Source organism: Elaeis guineensis, chromosome 8 (assembly GCF_000442705.2).
Source record: "Elaeis guineensis isolate ETL-2024a chromosome 8, EG11, whole genome shotgun sequence".
In the NCBI taxonomy this organism is placed as follows: Eukaryota; Viridiplantae; Streptophyta; class Magnoliopsida; order Arecales; family Arecaceae; genus Elaeis; species Elaeis guineensis.
In genome coordinates, this window is record NC_026000.2 from 4446161 (window position 1) to 4468593 (window position 22433).

General features: G+C 37.8%; 1 protein-coding gene across 1 annotated transcript in view; it reads right to left on the minus strand.

Annotated features, from left to right (window-relative positions):
• Positions 1-3428: 3428 nt before the first annotated feature.
• The window catches only part of LOC105050930 (protein ENHANCED DISEASE RESISTANCE 2), a 38384-nt gene continuing 19379 nt past the window's right edge, over positions 3429-22433 (minus strand). Inside the window, 13 exon segments of the mRNA XM_073261753.1 lie at positions 3429-3637; positions 7333-7406; positions 7409-7433; positions 10725-10820; positions 10911-11054; positions 11674-11721; positions 12459-12560; positions 14088-14263; positions 14762-14828; positions 14962-15161; positions 15391-15558; positions 19059-19130; positions 19840-19904. Of these exon segments, the coding sequence (XP_073117854.1) occupies positions 3551-3637; positions 7333-7406; positions 7409-7433; positions 10725-10820; positions 10911-11054; positions 11674-11721; positions 12459-12560; positions 14088-14263; positions 14762-14828; positions 14962-15161; positions 15391-15558; positions 19059-19130; positions 19840-19904 (1324 nt within the window). The 3' untranslated portion in view covers positions 3429-3550.

Sequence of the window (22433 nt, forward strand, 5' to 3'; positions counted from 1 at the left end):
CTGATCTTGCTCAAGTCTCTTATCCTGGACTTGAACCGCCCTCGTCGCGATCTCCTGCGCTCTGTCTGCCGCCTCCTGCTCCTTCAGAAATCACCAAAGCTGAGCTGCCGCCACCTGAGCTCGAAGCTGGATTCTCCCTCCTGAGAACTTCATTCTGGAGAATCACTACGGTGACCTCGTCCATCTTGATGGTGCTCTTCTCCATTAGAAGAGCAGTCACCAAGGACTCATATGAAGGAGAAGCGATGCTAGCAAAACCAACATCCTGGTCTTCTCCTCAATTTTTTCGTCAATGCTGAGAAGGTCGTGAGAATCTTCTGAAAGTGGCTGAGATGCTCCTGCACGCTTTGTCCTTCAATCATTCACAGCTGGTAGAATTATTTTTAGAGGAAGAGGTATTGGTGAGAGACTTCATCATGTACAACTCCTCGAGCTTCGACCACAGCATCGTTGGAAAGTCTCGTCAAGTACATTGATCACCACCTCATCCATTAGGTACAAGTGGATCGTACTCACTACTTGCATCTAGAGCCGCCTCCAATCCTGTACTTTTATAGTAGTCGGCTTCTCCTCGCACAAGAGAGCATCTATCAATCCTTGCTAGATGAGCACGTCCTTCATCCTTGCCTGCCATAAATAGAATTGCTTTTTCCATCAAATCTGTTGATCTCCATCTCAATTGTGCTTGTCTTCTCATCTTCTATCTCGACCACCATCGCTGCAACTTACGCTCTGGCACAACCTGACTCTGATACCAATTATTGTGTAGGATCCGTATCATATGGTGCAGCAGGAAGAAAGAAGAAATAAAATAAGAAATACAATATAAATACATGGATCGGCCTCAAGCCTACCTCTATGGGCGTGTAAGCTTCAGTATGAGAGAATCAAACAAAATCAATACAAGAGAACTCACCACTCTATCTTTTATAAAAGTTTCTCATTGAAAAATCCTAAAATCCTTACAAAAGCTCTCTGAAATCTCTCTTGAAGCCTTTCTGCACCTCTAGGACGTCACCAACTCTCCAATGCAACAAATGGCTCATCAATCGGAGCTATATAGGCTCAGAATCTCAAAAATACTGTTTCAGTAGGAATACAGAGTCCCAATTAATCCTAGAACCATTTGTGACCGTTCGATCGTAACGGCTCCACCAGAGCCGTTCGATCATGCAAAACAACCTTTGATGATGTCTGATCACGTTTGGATTGAGTTTCAGCCATCCGATCGTGATCGACTGCGATCTAAACCGTCGGATCATGCAAAAACTCTCCTGGACTGTGCATGGACCTCGTGTTCGGTCCACGCGGCCCCATGGACCGCCCAACATCCCACGGTCCATGGTGGACCGTGCAGGAACATGGGCTTGGGTGCCTGCGTGTGCTGGGCCGGCCCGTGTGCACGCCTACGTTGGGCCTGCCTGTGCGTTGGGCCATGTGCACGCTTCTCCATTGGGCCCGACCGCGCCACCGTCGGCCGTCATCGGTCCATCGCCGTCTCGTGCACATGCCACTTCTCTGATCTTCTTTCGCACGTATCTTCACCATCTAGATTCTATTTGAGCTGTTCTTGACTCGTTGGACTCCGTTCGTCGTCTTAGACCTCACTGTGGGCTAAATATGGATTGAATCTCGAGACATCAAATCTCAACAGATATGCATATGAATCGATGGGGAGCACGGTGTTTCAACAATGCAGGCATTGAAGGTTTGGGTTATATAGTAGAATAGATGGAATCACTATCAAGACCATCGTTTAGTAAGATTAAATGATGATTGCTTGGACAATAGAACCACTAGAATACATAGATTTGTACCCAAATCTATCTAGATGTGGATAAAAATTTTTGAGCATCCAACTAATATTTATATCTGTATCTGTATCCGTATCCATATCCATTAAAAAAAAATAGATATGAATATGGATAAATAACTATCCAATCTATATCCGAATATTTAAATCTATTTATAATCTTATTTAATTTTATATAACACTCATAAATTTTCAAAAAAATAAATAACCATATTAATATTAATTAATTTGATTTATCATCCACTTAGTAATATCTTTGATTTTATGATCTCGAAGTTTAATTATCCTATTAAATTCATATTTATATCAATAATTTTGATATCCAATTTGTATCAATATTCGTTTAAAACAAATATGGATAAGAACATCCATATCCATATTATATTCATCTAATAAAATAAATATGGATATGGATATGCTGGCATTCAATCTGTATCCTATCCGTCCTAACATATTTAACTGGCAAATAAAAAAATGAGCTTCTAATAAAATTAACATATTTAAACATTAATTATCATTGAAAAATAATATATGCAATAATTATTATAGATATGTTCGTTAAGCAGTATGTAAACCATCATTAACTATATATTATTTTTTTTTATATATTGTAGAAGCTATCTTGCACCATTGAATATCATGCAGGCTTGGGCTGGGCGGTCGCCAGTTCGACCTGCCCAAACGGCCTATCTTTCAACCCTATTAACCAATTCTTTTTTCTTCCTATAGGATTCGGGCCAGCCCACTATAATGATTTTCTGGATTCTTTAAAGACAGATATAGTCCAACCTCATTTAGATTGTTGTAAAGGCCAAACCCATGATTCCAATGGATTTTTGCCCATTATCCAAACAGGCCCTAAGTCCATTAAGGCAATTGGGGTACCTGGAACATAGATGTATCTGCTGTTTACAAAGTCATGCTTATTTACCCATAATCATTTCTCACAAGACCAATTACTATGCTGTAGCAGCTGAGGTTGCAAACTGGACTGGTGCCGTGCAATCCAATCACTCCGCAATGGCCACTCCACGCTTGACTCCATCGCTGATCCACCATCAGTGCTGGGGGGTTCAATGAATCTTGGTATACCTATGTTCAATATTGCTCGGTGGGCCTGTGAGCGCTGGAACGGGACCATGGTTGCTACACTATCGTTTGGCAGAATAGATACACGTACATGATGCCTAATCCCATCCTAAACTACAGCTAGGCTGCGTTGTTCACAGTCAGAGATTAGAACGATCCAGTGTTTTCAACCGCAGTTCACCACACAAATTCGACCATCGTTTCTTCACATGAGATGTGTCAGAGTACTGCACAAATATTTCCGGTCCACCAATTTTTAATAGAGTTTTGACAGTGGATATCATTAATAATAGCATGGTACACAGCACCCATCCAAATCGATGCATACCATACATATTATACTGACATCAAATCAGTATGGGTTACAGAAGCATGCTGACCGGATTTAATCACACTACCAGATGGTTCTGGATGGGGTTTGATATTGGGATCGTGAACCTTGATCAATACCATCACATTTGATGCTAGATTCAATGTATTCAGATGGATATTAGTAACAAATAATCATGCTAGTTGCAACATGTGGTGGAAAGAATGCTCTCATTTATTGCAAAGTACATAAATGAATAACTGGAAAGCATGTCTTGAGTTACAACAACAGAAGACCACCAAAACACTCCAAAGCTGGGTACAAAGTGAGGACATGCCTCAAAATGGCACTGCAGTGTCGAGCCTCACACGGTTCAACCGAACAGTCCCAAGAATGTACTCAGGCAGTTCTTTCTCTTCCTTTGCCTGCAACAGACTCAGCTCATGAGCATCATATATTGATATACTTGCTAGTAAGCTTAAATGGATCATTTCTACACACTTGAAAAAAATAAATATAAATATAAATATAAATATAATAACAATAACAATAACAATAACAATAACAATAATAATAATAAGATCATTGCTTTCTGTTCCAAGCCATGAATTACTAGAATAAAGCAAATTTGATACCACAATGTGACGGCAGAGCATGGGATTCACATAATCGAATGACAATAGCAAAAATCTCATCAGCAAAACATTCAAGTCAATCCATAACTATATCAGGGAACACTAAAAAATCTATTCCTAAATTCTTTGGATGAAAGATATGCATTATGGTCCTTTCCCTTAAAAGGTCCAAAGCTGACATGTACAAGAAAACTCCACCACAGGTCAACATGCAGCGCGTGGATGTATATATGTATATATGTGCCCCGACACAACTAAAACATAAGTATTAGCGTTTTCCTCCAGCCACTCTTCCTTGCCTGTCTGATAATTAGCCGATTTCTCCCCATCTCTTCATGGGTATCTAAATCCACCCTATTCTTTTAAACATAGAAACAAAGAAAGGATGCCATATACCAGAATCCCAAAGATGCATGAAAGATTCCACCTCCCAGAAAACAAAAAACTGAATACCATTGATATCACTGACATAGCTATGCAGATATCCAATAAGAAAGACTGAATGGTTCAATCTCCAACTAAGGCCCTGTCTGGATGATTGGGATTCATAGGTCAACTTCGAACCACCTTACTCAAAAGATGCTCCAATTTATAAATATAGGTCAAGCCCAACCTGATTTTGCTGGTTATACTAGCCCAACTCATGAATCTCATATGATTTTGGACCCAATCATTCAAACAGGCCCACCCTTAGATAAAACCTTAGAAAAAGGAATTTGGAAAAATAATTTCTCATAAACTAAAGATGAAGAACCCCTTTCAGTGGTAATTACATATGGAGATGCACAAAGCCCTAAAGGTACTTTGTGCATGAAAGGTCAACAACTGTACCTTAGCAACTAGTTTTAAATGCTTCAATATTCAAATTCATTTAAGCATACTTCAGTATGAAGCAAAGCGCCATCACACGTATGAGAAACAAAGGCAGAGCAATACCAGAAACTAAAGAAAAGTTCGATGGAAGCATGACAAGTAGTAAATTTTTTTTATGATCAGGTGTCTCACTCTATTGAGGATATATTATAGTCTGAAACATAAAGATATTCCACTACACTGATTGAATGATTTCATGCTAAAAGACCGAGAGCCACTGGAGCCAAACCTATATATCTATAACCACTTGCAACTGGTAGAATTTTCTAATTCTAGCAGGGGACATTATCGTGAGTATAGAAATGTTTTGAGGAGCATAAGGCACCTCGCAATTGCCTCGCATTATGATTAGGTCTACCGACTATTGGAAAAGACCAAATGTGGCAGAGTCGATTAAAAAAGCCACAATGAGAAGATGCTTAGTATATAAGTTAGGGATAACATTATGAATCCAGATGCAAAACAACATGATAGTTATCCAACGCAAATGAGAAGACTGGTGGGAAATGTATCAAAATAAAAATCAGAGAAAAAAAATGCCTAAAGGGCATTTCACATTGAACAGGCTCCAAAGATGCCTAGAATGAAAAGTGCAGTTTGAGGGTTCTTTCTTGTAAGGTAGCACAAAATTAGGTTACAACAAAGAGGAACAAAAGGTACCAAAGATAAAGAGGACATGGTCAAAGAGGAAGATTCATGAAAGATGATCTTGCATAGAATGGTCGCAGTAGCACAAACTCATCTAAGGTGATATGTCATGGAAATAAAGGTTCCGAGTAAAGAAGATAAGTATCCTAGATGAATGCAATTAACAAGGTAATAAGTACAAGCTAAACAGGAGAGAATGCATGTAAAGAGAGCATAACAATACAAAAAATAAGGGAAAAAATTGAATGACTATATAGAATGCCAAGGGCATTTTATTTTCAAGTTGAGAAGATGTTTTCCAACAATTCCATTCCATTAGTGAGGTTTTGGACATAGATGCCAATGTTGGATGTTCGAAGAAATTGTGTTGTGATTCTAGAAATAGAAACTTTTAAGTATATTCTGATGAGAGAAGTTTGGGGAATATTGACAGATGCCCTGAGGGCATTCATCTTAATGAATGCCCCATTATTCACTAATGACATGTTTTATTCTTATATATTTGACTACAGTTAAATATACTATGCAATTATCAACTATCTTTTTAATTGCTCCCTAAACTTTCAAAAGTCTCTGCATCTCAATCATCAAACCACCTGTGCTTTGCATTGATTCCCTTTTTGTCACCACATGAGTGGTTATTATTTATGTTTATTGAAGAATAAATGGTAAAGTTTAAGTCATTAATATTGGAAATACAAACAGTGCCTTTAAGGTGGAGGATTACATGAAAATGTACACTTACATTCAGAAGATAATATTTTCTAAGCTATTACCTTATATCCCTTTCATAAAATATCAATTAGTGCTCAATTTTTGTGTTCAATTTGAAGCATAATTTGTATATCGTTGACTTGGATGTTGCCTGCATGAAACTCTTATTCTGTTACTCGCAGATATCAGTTTTTTGGCTGTGAAGCGCAGATATGTTAGCTAAATTCAAGTGGATAATATAGACACCAACAGGAACTGAGGGACTGAAACAAAGATGGAGATATATATAAGAATGACTAGTGCATTCTCTAGAGTCTAGATCAAGGATGGCAACTTTTCCATTAAAATCCTTTTGAATAGGAGTGCATGAAAATTATTGCATTCTGTAGCCTAGATTGTCCATTTTTACCGCACAATTTTGAAACAAAAAATCACTACCACAATCCTATTGTGTTTACATCTAGAACATAAAAGCAAAGACTACTTTGAATGCTACAATGGAAACAAAATTTTTAATATTTTTGCAAGCCACAACTTCTTGGTCAACGATAGAACTTAAGCATTTCTTTGGAGTGATAATGCACATAGGTTATATGAAGAACAGAACTCATTGGCTATGAGAAGATATACTAAATTTTTAATATGATTATTTGATTAATTATACTTTAATTCTATTTAAATCTACCTCACCATATGTGTGGAATGTACATAGCACATATAAATGTCCAAATGCCCCCCATTCTAACATGACATGATTGCTCTTGTAAGAGGTTTATGCTATCATATTTCTTAACATTCTTTTCTTAAAGGAGATAACATCTGAAGTAGATTAAAGTGCATGCCAAGTTAAAAAAAACATAAAAGATTCCACATAACCGGGCCCTTATGATCATCAGAAATCTTTCTGTTTTTTTTTTTTTCAGATCCAAATTGTCATTGGACTAATGTTTCTAGCAATGTTAAAACAGAAACTTTTACCAGGTCTTTGGTAATTTATTAATTATATATTTACAGTAAGTCAGTAACTGGTACAACAGTTTGATATCAATAAGCAGAAAAAAGTCAATGCATGCGCTTCTATGGAACGCCATAGATGGTAGAGGGACAATATAATAAGTAATAACTGAATAACAATAAGGTCGTGAAGTTAACATCAAAAACTTATCATTAAGTACTGATGATGATAGGAACATTTTTCAAAAAGATAATAGAGAAACTTCTCTTAGGTAGTGATTAACTGGGTTACAGACCTCAATCAGGATGGCAAGGTCAACAACAATGCCTGTGATGTATCCAAGAACCAAACTGATTATACTCCTTGCACAGATGAGGAGCCAATATCAACATCAATCTGCAAAGGAGAAGTTACATTAGCATTCCTCAAAAGAAAGACAGCAGAGGAGCTAACACTAAATTCTGCAGTGAAATATCATCAGCATATGTCAATTAAAAGAATATTGTGGTCAAATGAAAAATCTTAGACTCAAGGGAAGATTATAAAAATCTAAAACTGGATTCACAGGACATGACCAAGTACCTTATCCCATCTATATACAATTACCTAACTACTTGTTCACAATTCCATTGTATGAATTTTTAATCCAGTCATGCTATAGTGGTACATACCATTGTATCATGCATGTTGGTCTATGCAAGTCCAAGCTGGAGCAGGCTAGCTGGAATGCACCACCAATGACTCAACTTTAATGTTATAAGTAAGGTTTCAAAAACTGGTACCAAGGGTAGTATCAGGTTTTCTGTTAGATCGGTACAGAATCATTCCATCCCATATCAAGATGTACTACAGGGTTGCACATCAACATGGTAATGATACACACATATTTCCATTTTTTTTCCCCACTTTTAGGACTTTTTTGTTTTTCTATGTCTAATAGGGCTACTGGGGCGACTTTGTTTGTACTTTTAGTGTTTTAATTGTATTTCAATGGATGAGCAATACCGAAGTGTCGATATTGCTACCAATAGTCATTGAGTCAACATATATCAAGAAACTAATATTTATAAGTGAAAATAGAGTATAGCTTAAAAAAAAAAAAATAACAATTCACTTTACAAAATTAAACCCGAGTATCCATGGCTCTTGTAGACATTCGGGTCTTGTTTGCAGTCCTGACCTTGAATATTATACCGGCCTGGATAATATACCAACCCAGCTAGTCATATGATAGCTCATATTGACCTAGCTATGGCTGTTGCTACTATGGCTGCATGTACATCTGGTAGTCGCAGGAGCCTAGCCATCCCAACTTAGGGTAGTAAGAGGTGGTACTTTTCTCTGACACCTCACTATACCCATATTAGGAGGTGTAATATGAAAAGTCAAATCCCTTAGGATATGATCAGTGGAAGAATATATAAGAAATGCATGTGGATGGAGCATACTGCCCATTCGGACTATCTGATGCACTAAGAGACCTGTCTTTGGGTTACGATGAGAACTGCAGTCCACTGCAGCTATCTCATGCATTGGTAGATCTGTCATTATTATCCACTCCCTCCAACTGATGTATTACCTCTTGAGTATCCTAATACATCCCCTTATATCCTTCCATCTGCTGTCCATTTTTTCATCAACTCAGCTTCTAACATGCTAGGTGCACATATAATTCTCTTATCCTAGATACAGCTTCTTGCAATTGACTCTCTAATCTCCCAATACCGACAGCCATAACCTTGATCTTGTGTGTCCTAAGTTGCATCACCCTTGGATCCCCTTCTCCTATATGATAATGACTCTCGGTCACATTTGAATTTTGTTCAAGCCTCATGGTCTTGAGCTAGTGTGGCATGTGTAATCTGCCTTGCTGTTGAATGGACTAGGTCTATGAAATAATCACCACCACCACACCTCCAGACCAATCACCTTGTCCACCTTGACCTCCACACCTATCATTAGAATTATCATTATCATTGCCATTGGCATCCACCAGATGATCTAGGCAAGATAGCATGTGATGGCCCTGGTGTCTTGGTTTCATCTTCTTGGACTGATATGTCATCAACTGCCTCAACTAGATTAATAACTAGCTCTTTGCCCTTGGACTTGCCTTTCATGCTGCAGTTTCCTGTTGTGGCTGGATGACTAGACCCTATGCCTTGATTGGCTCTGAAGGCCCATGCACTATGCCCCAAACCCGAACATCGGGGGATGGAGCCGTTGATTAGAATCCATCACTCGAGCTATTGGTGGGTGAGATATTCTCCTCTTGCCATCTGTCTACATTGTGCACACATAGCTCCTTTGTGATGGTTTTGTCTAGGCTCTTACGAGCTTGTTAATATATAACCAACAAAGCATAGGGTCCTCATCATGGACAAAGTCATCTGTGATGCAACACAGGATGCAGCCAATATATACTATGACCAACTAGACCATAACAAGCATCAAACAAGCAAGCGAATTTGAAGGCAAAGATTGCAATAAGCAAATAATTGATTTATTTGCTAGGGATGGTATCAAATTTTAGTCAAATTTCCATATTTGTAAAAGAATAATTCTAGTATGTTTTCTTATTGCCAAATCCTATTTCGAGCATGATTTGTAATGGATTTAATGCTCAAATTAGGGTCGGGGTATCATGTCCTACAAATATGGGTATAGTATATTGTAAGAGGCAACCTCTGAGATATTAATAAAGTTCTTTCCAAGAGAATTTCTTTCACCGAGTGAAGAATTTTTCAATTCAGTTTTCTTCTATTTGCATGTTGATATTCAAAGCAACCTCATCAATCAAATCTCCCCTTCTCCCTTTTCCGGCTGTGTCAATCCGCCCAGGGGTCTTCCTGGCTGCTCTCCGTGCCCCTCATTCAAGTACTTCAATTTCAACATCATGATGAATCAAACGAGTAGAAATCAATGATGAATCAAATAACTAGAAAGTGGTGCCTCACAAAGCATAACTAGGTAAAATGATGAATCAAATGTTATTCTACATGCACATTGGGGAAAATATAGGAGGAATATTGCTGATTATTATAAATACAAGGTGCCAGGTAAGTTACTCAAACTTTGTAAAACTGTTTATATGGTTAATTAGATGTATTATTGTCACCATTATATCAAAATTTTGCATCAAATAGTAGGGATCTGTATGATGCTGAAGAGCATTGTGTAGCCTTGGACTTGCATGTAGAAAATCAGAAGGTGCTTGCATTTGAATATATTTGAAATTTGAACATAGAAGTAGGAGGGTTTTACTTTACACTATTGATAATGAAGGAGTAAAATATTTAGTATTAGCATAAAATATTTGTCTGTAGATCCATATGAAGACAAAGATTTAAGTATATAATCCGAAAATTCATATGAAATTCAAGGCAAGAAGAGAAAAACTTGAAGCTCAGGCCAAGATGAGTCAATATTGTCATATTGAATGACAGGCCAATTTAGTGACCTATTTTGGATGAGGAAGATAATAATTTTGGGGTGATGCATCTAAGGTGCCAATAGGTCAGGCCGGGTCAGGTTTGGGTAAATCAGCTTAAAAATTACCAGCTGGAAGCTTAAAGCCTTAAACTCTCAAAAGTCAATGCTCAATCCAACATGATTAACCCAGCCTGACCATCCCAACACAATCCAATGATGATTTTGACAAGCACATACTCAGATCATGATTACTACCTCTAGAAAATTATCTTCACGGAGGTACTTGCATGTCACCGATTTCCCCAATAGGCAAGCTTTGGTTCCCACTGCTCGCTTGACCATCCAATAGCCCTATGTTTCAAACAAGGTAAAACAATTGAATCCTCCATACAAATAACAGGATGTAAAACAACAGCATGCTTTCTGCTTAACAATGCAGACCTCTACAATACTTGGTATTAGTTTGAATCTTGCATCCCGAAACATGTCAGTTCCATCTACAAATCTGCCCAACAAAGATTGCTTATTCACAGGCCTCTCCGCTGCATAATAAAGAATCAAGCTGTAATTTGGTTTTGCTGGAATCTGCAATTTAACAGAACAATCCTTATTAGAGGAAACATACCATAGAAATTTGGAAAGCAACATCAAAAGAAACTAATTTCATTGATGGAAACATAATTAATCAGTTAGCCTTAACTTCAATGAATGTTATATTTGAGATACTGTCAGGTTGACATTCTCAACAAATAGGCCAGCTGGATTTTACGAGGTTATTTTAGGTTCAGATCTAGATTCCTTTACAAAACTCTAATTGAGATTTTGATTGTGGATTCTTGCAGAAGCTTCAATGGTTCATTGGCTACCAAAAGAGAATGGCAACAAAAAAATATTTTCCAACTCAAGCTGTAGATTCTCACATAGTTAGCTGAGTACATGGTTATACAGAACTGTGTGACTCATAAAGATATGCTCATCATGGTATAAAGTTACAATTTACGCCTTCTTTTAAAATTCTTCCAGTTTAATTATTTCAAACTTTTCAGAAGACAAATATATGTATCAAATAGGACCAAGAGGCTAGGATAAGGCTTAATGGTCATCATTATCATTTTAAGGATGTGAAATGATACGTCAGCTCATGACACAGCCAAAGTATGGAATTGAAGAAATACAATGAAATTTAAGACACTTATGGACTTACCTCTAAGTTTATAATGAGAATGAATGGCAGTTGTTTTCCAGCTTCTGACTGACACAGAATAACGGAAAAGAAAAATATCAGAATAGGTATTTTACCTTCCAAATTCTGGTAAATATCAACAGAATCCAATATATAAAAAAGTATTACATGCAATTGCTGTACTAGTGTCAGAACTTGTATCTTTTTCACTTGATAGATTTGTTGAAATGGAGATGGGAGGAGCGGAAATGCACATTAGCTACATGGAGATCTCCTTATTCCTATCTTTGTCCACTCATCTAGTTATGACATAACAGGATGGTTATTGTTGTTGGTTGGGCTAGGGTGGGGTGCAGGCAAGTCTAACCAGTAAATAACAACTTGATGCTAAGCAAGAAACCACCAAAACATATTTGATTTTTTTTTTTTTTTTCTTTTTTGGCCACCAATTTTTGGTTTTTTCAATGTTTAAATCACAATAAGAAATACAAATTCTCAATTTAGATAGCCAATCACACAATTTGCATTGATATTATGTACAAGCTAATAATGGAATGTAATAACATATTCTAAAGTTCATACTTCTAAAAAACAATGGCTGAGAGAAATTTAATTCCATGCCTAACTTGCAGTCTCATAAGTTTATGTTACCACATTGTAATCATTAAGCGATATGAACAGTAAGCTGAACATGTAAAAACCATTGTTTCGTTGCAGAGAAGTGAGATGTAAAACACCTTGCTTCTAAATGCATCATAACAAAATTGTTTGAGTACTATAAAATTTTAATGGAGATTAATTTTTACCTGAACAAGGCATTTGGGATGCAATGCAACTTTATCAATGTTACAATCAGCCTTGAACCAGTCAATTGCAATGAGCTTCAGAAGAGGATCTCCTCCCACAACCTATTTTGCATTGCTACAGTATTAGTGATTGCCACAGAAATTAACTATTCTAGTGCTTGTATATATTATGAAAAAAAGGGTGCATATGTCAAAATTTTAGCTCATTGCAGATAGCATATGTTTTGATGAAAATATGTTATCCATGCAATTAATGAATAAAATATCCATTAAATTAGAATGTTTAAACAGAACTTCAGAATCACTGTAGGAGCAAGTTAGGATAGTTAACAGAGCCTGTAACGAAACTTACATAGTAGCAATGAATGCCATTAATTTATAGAGACATAAATGGCATTAAGTTGCATACATGTCTGGCATAAAACATGTACAAAATGAAAAATGCCTGATTGCTTTTTCTTTTCCACTCTACACTGATACTTCAAAACACCATCTTGCTAAGCATATGGGGATGGCATATTTTGTTATTACATTTTTTTTATTTAATTACACATAGCATATAAAAAATAAAAAAATATCAAAAAACTATAAACAGCTCTTGTAAAGCAGCTAAGAACATCTATTCTGCATATCAAAAAAGACATGGTTTCATATAGTGGCCAAGTCCACTGCCATAAGATCCAACTCGTAGATGCCAAACAATTTATCATGCAATCTATCAATGTAATTAAACACAAAAACCCAAAGACCTTGTGCTAGAATAAAAGACAAAGTCATGATGGATGTTGGTAGCCATGTTTTTTTAAGTCAAAGCACCATAACATTTCTAGAACTAGCAACGTTAGCAGAAGGTAGTGACCCCAGTGATTAGATGACAATACACCGATACAATAAAATGCCCTATCAATTATACAATTACAACAGAATATGGGTGTATCATGTTTTGGGTGTAAAAATACATAAACATATATTCATAGATTATGGTTCCTCATGTTTAACATGAAAAACATACATAAGCATATACTATGCATGCTAAAGTCAGTGATCACATGTTACATCATTATCTCTAACATGCAAACAGACCCAAGAAGTATAAAGATCATGGTGGTATTAAATCTCAAGGTAGATGGGTCTTTGTAATGGTCCTTTCCTGTGTTTTGTTACATATAATGTGAAGTTAAGAAGCTGTTCCTGGTTCCTATGAGTTTCCATGTTGAAATTTTTGGAGGGGAATGCTTATAATGTTTACATCTCCATTATGTTTTTATCAAGACAACAGATCAACTCACAAAAACAAAGTGAGGCATACTTGGACAGAACCAACCTAGTTGTAAGACATGCATCAAGTTCAACACTTAAGGATGGCGACTTGTGCCATTTGCATTCAGATATTTTTCTCAAGGAATCCAATATCAGGGACTTGTTCTGCAGACAAATAGTGTCCCTAAAGTTAACTTTTTATCATTTTTAGGAAGTAAATTCAATATTAGTTGTCACCTTCAAAAGAAATATGTTGAATTGGTATTTAGTATCTAGAGCTGTTTCTTTGTGTAAGTAGACTAAGATAAAAATGATGGTGAGCTACATAAATCATGTTGAAAGAATGTAGAATGAGAATATGCTGCCAACCTTAGAGTGATCTTTCAAGTAGGTCTTCCCTCTTATCATAAACCCTTGACCACTAGGAGTAGTCCAGCAGTTAGTGTCAGTTTCACCTTTTCCTTGATGCAATGAACCATGAAATTGACTTGGATCAATGGTGATTGGAGGAAAGTTGACGTTCAGCTCATTATTCTCGACCAAAGCTGCATCAATGAAGAATTTTCTAATTCAGTATAACATTGTGGAACATTGACTCATCATCATCATGAAGAAAATTATAATGTAGCACAAAAAAATAATGATAAAACTAAATTTTTCCTTGGATCATGATAAATGAAGAAGTAACATTAACAGTTGATAAAAAAGGACATAAGTTTGGCTTATTGTAAACAATAGTTTTTGTTGAGCATTGTCTTTAACATGGTTAAGCATTAGAAATAGAAAAAATTAGTAATGATATAGCCGATGTTTTGAGTACTGGTAACGGTACGGGCACACTAGTGGTATTGAGCATATTGAGTAACATTAAGGTAATGCCACTCTGGTATCTAGTCTTGGGAAAGGCCTGTGTTGAAAACTTGTTCCCTACCGGGTGGTAGGGTAAGACCAGTATGGAACAGCAAGGTCCGATCCTTAAAACCTTAAATAGAGCTAAAAGATGCATCTCAGGTATATATCAATAGCTTCAAGCCAGAGATGACCTGTACTTCGCTTCAAAGCCAAGCTTGCAATGGCCCATGAAACATTCTTTAGTCTGATTTTTCCATCCTGACAAAAAGTGTATTCAGAATTATATATTTGTTACATGATTATGATGGATAATTTTGAAAGTTCAAACATGCAGTGGCATGTCATCAACAAACATTATTTTTTTTCTTTTTCTTTAAATAATTGGCATTACCTTGGAGAGTTCGACATCATCATCACTATCTTCATCTTCCAATGAATCATCATTTGCTATTGCATCATAGAACTCATCCTTAACTTCAGATTCCTCAAATGCATCCTGGTCACTTGAAATGTAAGAGATTTTTGAATGCACAGTTGGGGAGGAAGACTCAGATATTAAGGCAGGATTTGCTCCAAAATATTCTCTTAATCCTGCATAGTCAAAGAGGTCAGCGGACTTCCTCTACAGGAGCAAAAGAATACTGTTCAATAGTTCAAAATGCACAGATTTCCCACAGAATAATATCAGGTATCTCCTTTTACACTCAGGAGACTCCCAGAATTGAAACATGTCCACATGCAAATACTTGCTTACACGTGGACAATACATGCATGGAAATAGACATGCACGTGTACATAATGAAACACAGGATGAACCAACCTGCTACTTGGCATAGTAAAGCATAAGGAATGGTTTTCTCAAAATTGGAGATGCGCTGTCTCTTCCATCTACCCCAGACACTTGAACGGATTTCCAACATCTGAGTCACAAGGCATTTTGCAGTTGAAGACTCTGATGTGTTTAGTGTTCTAATTTCCCAAATGGAAGCTGAAAAATGAGGCTCAGCCTTAGAAGTTAGAACTACTACTTTAAGAACAAATACAACTGTTACATACAGAGACGCCCAAAACAAATACCTGAATGGATGTAATTAAGCCAGAAAGAAATTGGAACATTAGAAGTCAATCATTAATAAGTTACAACCACATCAGCAATCAAAGAATATAACAAGTATGGCATTACAATCAATTTAAGATAATTTGCATTATTAGAAAGAAATGTGTGGCAACCTCTGAGCATGACTCATATCAAAAACATGTTCATGTCCATAAAATCAATCATTGCTTAAGCTGGCTTTGTATACATAAAGATAAGCTCCTTTCAAATATTCAATAATCAGATATGTGCACGGTCCATGCAATTATTGATGAAGCCAAAATCAACCAAACCTTTATTTATGTAAAACTCCGAACGGTGTTAAATAACATGACAAACAATGAGTTGAAAAATGACAAAAGAAACAAAACAGGTGAAAAGGAAACTGTTCCTAACCTGAAAAACCGTTATTAACTTTACAAACAAGAAAAGAAACATACACACTACAGTGACTATATTATAAACCAAGAGCTTTAAATTATGGGATATGATATTTTTGACAAGGTTTTACCTACCAGACCATACCCATTAATATGAGGCATACTGTACTACACCAGAACCCAATAGCCAACCATACCGTGTGTTGGTAGCAAGAGACGTACTGTATTGACACTCAGTGAACTAGTCAGGCATATGAAATTCCATACAGCCATTTTGAAATTCCATACAGCCAGAAAAGCAGTGGACATATGAAACTAGCAGATATTAGTGATGATGCTCTTGCTTCTACCAAAAATTTAAAGGAACCCAAGAGGGGGTCTGTCAAAAGTTGTTGGTGATGGATCAGAAGTACAAGGAAGTTTATGGTCAACATAGGACGAATACCAAGTTGGGGACTATGTCATGGTGTTTCTTCGAAAAGAAAGGCTTCCCATTGGTACCATCACAAATTGAAGAGCAAAAAGATAAGCCCATGGAGAATTTTGCACAAGTTTGGAGAAACTAACCATGAGGTGGAGCTTCTCCATGTTTTAAGCATATCTCCCGTCTTTATTATTTCGGATCTTTTTGCCTGCAATGGTGATCTAGGGACTAAACTGAGTAGCATAGACCATGAAACATTGGATCAGACATGCAGCAAGGAAAAGGAGGTTGAAAACGTGTTTTAGTGTGAGAACTCAAGGTTAGAGCCAGTAAATACTACTGCTTCCTTGTCAGAATGGCAGGTAAACCTGATCATGAGGACTAATGGATAATGAAGAATTCATGAAATTGATGCTGACAAGTGCCAAGCTGCAAAGCTCACGACTGGCATGGAGATGAGTTCTCTCTAACCTAGAGAGAATGATGCAAATAATGTTACTGTCAACAGGTAAGTTGCTGATAACATTGTAAAGGTCAACTTAGAGCTTTAAGGTGTGCTAATGGTCTAGTGGCATTGGTCATTTTGATTTTCCAGATCTCGTTAGGTCTTATTGGGACACATTTCGGGTAATTTTGATCTCTTTGTCTTATTTGTAATAGTGGTTATATTGTAAGGGACGAGGTGTTAGCGAGAAGTTTGGCTTTTGAGGCAAGAAGCTTCTCATAAAAGCCTCTAACTTTAAAAGGGTGCTTGACGGTTCTTTGAGGGGACTTTCTATGTGCTGTTTTCTCCATAGCTGCTGTTCTCCCAGTTAGGGTTCAACATTTGGAAATGAGGGTTTTAAGGAGTCATCCCCAGGCACCTTCTGATCCTTCTTTCACTGTGTCGCATGTGGAAGGCTAGCTACATGCTGCTTTTTTCTGATTATTTTTCTAAGCTGGGAAGCTAGATCTCAGGTACTCCTTTGGATCTAGGGAAATACCTGATCTTTATGCTCTAAAGTTGATATTAGCTGCTGTTACTAGTTGGAATGTGGTTTTCTTTGCTATTTGGACTGAATTTACTCCCATATTTTCCTGTTACTAAAGAAAGAGCCTTGTACATCTATCATCTAGTGGAATAATTTCTCTATTAGAAGTATAATTGATTTGTTCTGCAATCAGTTTTGCTTCACTATGCCATGCCCCACTTTTATCTCTTTCCACCCTCCTTGTCTTGATCCTTTGCTGCCTAACAGTCAATGCAACTTTGGCCTTTCCGATTCCTATCCTAATCTGATGGCCACCTTTGCTCCTCCATTTTTCTCCTTTACCCACCACCTTTAATTACCTCTTCCTCATCTACTGAGCCTCAATCCTCAGCAATTCACCTCTCTCGTCCCCTAGCCCTTTACCTCTATCTTGCATATAAATGTCATCCACCAACCAACCACATCTAACATGAACCTTTCATCCCTCTTCCAATCTCCTTTGTCTCTTAGTGACACCAATCACTAATTGACAAAAACTCCTCGGATAAGACTTGTCCTTGAGGACAATTCATCTAACCAACCACTATCAATACTGAGGTGGAGTTTTATCATTACAAACTTATCCCAATTATCAGGGTGGAAGTGTGTGGTCGCTGACAGTTTGAGGATGTTGTGGCAAAGCAGTAGATGGAGGCTCAAGCATGATGCAAGAAAAAGAAACAAAAAAGACAAGGAGATAATTGGGGATAGAGCAAGATGAAAGGACAACATGCATTTTACCATGATTTGTTAACATTTTGGTCTCTTGATTCCATTATTAATAGACTAATAGAATTCACACCCCACTCCTCTTTAAAGCAACCTAGCTTCTCTTTCTCCTACCATTGCTTTCTCTTAGTATATGTATGTACGAATGCATGCACATGTGGTGTGCAGGTATAAGTATCTTATTGATAGAAATCATGAGTTAAAGTTAATGATAAGCCATCAAAATTTAAAGTTTGCATTACAGTTCTCAAAAAACAAAAGAAAAACATAATTCTTCTTTCTTTTCTTAGATCTAGTGGTCATACATGGCAACTTTTGTGGCAGGGCACAATATTTTGATTTGATTTATGACTTAAGCAGCCACGCTCATTGAATTTTGCTTCTTTTGAATTTTAAGTTGTATAAATAAAGTTGGCAACGATCAATAGTGTGAATCTCAATTCACAAAAGCTCACTTTATAAACACTACCGTAAGCAATGAACCCATTGCTAAAACAGTCCAACTTTGAAGCAACAACAAAAATGATGTTGGAAGTATTCGAAGTTTCCAACATTTGACGCATATCTTATTTGAATATGTACCCAACATGTACTCTAGCAGTTGACGGGTACAAGTAAGACAAAATAGAAGGGCTTGCAAAGGCAAATACCACAGAAAGCTTGAATCATGAACAGCTGTAGACTTTATTTGGTCAAACATGTAGAAAACAAAGGCAACTCAATAACATCTAAAAGCAGACAGACAATACATTATCAGCACGGAGGAAAAGCAAACTTAGGCATGAGAGAACAATGAAGTAACACATAATAAAAAGTGTATATAATATATAAACTAGGACGAGAGCTTACGATTGATTTTTGTACGTTTATAACCAGATCTTCGAGGTCGATTCTTGCTGACAGCGGGAAACTGTAAAATGGCTGCAGATGTATACAGCCAGGAAAGCCATACAAATAAATGTGAGCACTATGTTAAATGTTTTACTGTAAGAACATAACAGATGCTTTTTTTTAGCAACAATTTTTTGCTACAATTATGTAATTTTTATTATTTCATAAGAATATAAATTCCCAATTATTGAAGTATTGCATGCCAGTGTCATGCTGATCTGTAATGAAGGAGCATGTATCACGTATGCTGCACTGTGATGTGTTGTGCCGTTTGGTGGCAGTTCTGTGCTGTGTGGTGCTGTGCCATGCTGTTTTGTGCTGTGTCACGCCCACTCACATGGTAGTGTGCCAATGTTGCTATGTGCAAGGCATTGGCACACTATGTATTGTTCATGCAATTCTAACCCGCATTTAAGTCCATAAGAATACCTCAAAAGATAATAGGATATAACCCAGCAATTATTTCCATTATAGTCCACCAACTAAAATATCTTCTCGAACGTTGTAGATTTCAAAGATAAGTTCTTAATGGTGTTGCATATACCATGTGTAGAAATATGATGAGAGAAGAAAAAGAAAGTATAATCTACTACTAGCAACATCCTGTTGTACCTTGGAGAAATGTTCCTCAAGATCTTATGCATTTCAGTCAACAACAATGTAGAGAAGTATGTACTAGGATAACATATAAATTCATAGATTAGAACAGCGGAAGAATTTAACAGAAATGATCCCTTACTATATGCCCCATCTTGACCACGAAACCACTGTCTTGAGAAAACAAAATCCTTCTGTGAGTTCCACCTGAAAAACAAATGAGAAAGACACAGATAATACTATAATTACAAAAAGCACAATCTTTTGTTCCAAAGCGTAGATTTGATGCGGATATCATATTATATTATTCTAGCCATTATACAAATCAAAACCAGCATCAAAAAATACAAGTCAATGAACCCAAAACATGATGTTCTGGTTTACATAAAGGAGTTCAGATAAAATAATTTTAATCACCCTAATCATCAAGACAGAAAGCTTACACAACAAATAATCACATAAGGATGAAAAACTATCTAAATAAAAGTAAAAGAAGTTGTTGTTAATCAACTGAAGGGCCACCTTAATCCTGAGAAACTTAGCATATGGATTTACATTCATGATTAGGTTCAGATGCTTGAACAACAAATTTATTTTGAGAACATACAACACATACATGTACAATGCAAAGAATGCAGAACCGGAACCGAAACAGGGACCGGCCGGCCGATGGTATGAGCCGGTACGGATTCGTATCGGACCAAACCGACGCGAACCGATATAGAGGAGCAGAAGGGAACCGAGGAAGATGAAGAGAGAGAAAAAGACAGGATAGAGAGAGTGGGGTAGAGAAAGAAAATGAGGAAGGAAAAGCCACAGAGGGCCTCCAGTTGGCGCCGGACGGTGCAACCGACACCTGCAACGCCGCAGGTGTGAAATAGAGGCGATTGCCCCTATTTTACGAATTTTTTTAAAAAAAAATTACAATTACAATAAAGCCGGCAACAGGTTTGCTAGCTTCACTGTTTTTAACTTTTTTTTAAAAAAATTCTCAAACAGTGAAGCCGGCAAAGGATTTGCCGCTTCACTATTCATCGTTGTTTTTAAAAAAATATGATCAGTGAACAAGGACGACCGAACAGGGGCAGTTGCCCTTGTTCTATGGCCACGGCTCCGCCAGCATATTTTTCGCCGCCCGGTGGCCACGCAGCGCCCTCCACAACCTCTCCACTGGCTATACCTCCCTCCGATACCGTCGCTCCCCTCTCTCTCTCGATTAATCGTCCTTCGGGCGGCCTCCGTGGCCCTCCGATGCGGCCTCAGCAAGCCACCACGGGCCTCCAACGACGTCGCCCCCTCTTTCCCTCCCCTCTCTCTCTTTCCCTCTCCCTCATCCGGGGTTCCGATTTGCTCAGCCGAATGTCCAAATTTGCCGCTAGCATGGTTCGAAATGCCCTGAACTGTCTGGTCGAATGGTTAGGCGAATGCTGATAGTCAAAGATTGCCGTACCGGATTGAACCGCCAGTACGGGGCGTGCCGAACCATCCCGACGGAGAACGACACGGTTCCGGCATGCAAAACGACACATGCTGGTGCTGGAGAAGAAAAAGAGAGAGAAATAGAGAGAGAGAGGAGGAAGAAAAAGAGGGAGGAGAATCCGTCGGAGGGCCACCGTGGCCGTCGGGCGGCGGAAGTGCTCCGCGGCTCCGCGCGGAAACAGGGCGATCCGCCCTGTTTCTGGGCTTTTTTTTAAAAAAGCCTTTTCAAAGTGAAGCCGGCATGGATTTTGCCGGCTTCACTTTGAAAAGGATTTTTAAAAAAAAGTCCCGAGAAACAGGGGCGGATCGCCCCTGTTCCCCGCGGGAGCCGGGAGCGCTTTCCGCCGCCCGACGGCCACGGCTGCCCTCCGGCGGATTTCCTCCCTCTTTTTCTTCCTCCCTCTCTCTCTCTCTATTTCTCTCTCTTCTCTCTTTTTCTTCCCCGGTTCGTCCGTTTTTCCTTCGTCGGTTCGCTCGGTTCGGAACGAAAAAGGCGTGCCGTACCATACCGCCGGCCGATCCACCACCGGTACCGGTTCCCCAACCTTGGCTATACAATATTTTACCTTTATAGAAATGTGGGAATGCATGACCAGAACTTTTATTCAAATTAGAAGATTGTTGGGCCAAAAAAAAGGTGTACTTAAGATGGAAAAAAAAGCACCAAAACTAAACAAGGGAAAATGAAGCCCATGTTAACCACAACGAATCTGGGAGTGTAAGCCACTAGGTGAAAGTTCAAGGGACCAAAAGAAAAGAAGATACTTTCTGAACTCTCAAAGAAATAAGAATCAGAAGAGGCTATCTACTTAAAGATACCCAATCAAATAGGAAACAAGACCAGAAGTATCCAATCTGGACTTTGATTTGATCCAACCAAATTCCATGCCCAGCTTTCAGCAGCAACAATCAAAACCTTCTCTAGAAGCTCTTTCAATGTAATACCCTTGGAGAAAAAATCCTGTGGTTTTCTTCATTTCAAATAACAACAGGCTAAATTTCTATAAAGTAATTCTGAGAGAGAACAACCTGCTTTATGAACCTTTTCCATACAATTTTCTCCTAGAGGAGGAGAACAAATAGGTGTGCACAATAGTATAGCATCCAAGCTGCTTTAGATGGCATTGGATCAGTTATTAATAAGAGGATTCTTAATACCCCCCTAGAGACTGGCGCATTGAACTTGGTTAGATCTTCACTGGATAATGTCAACCCTCCCCAAAATATAAGGCATGATTTGGTTGAGTGGAAGAATAT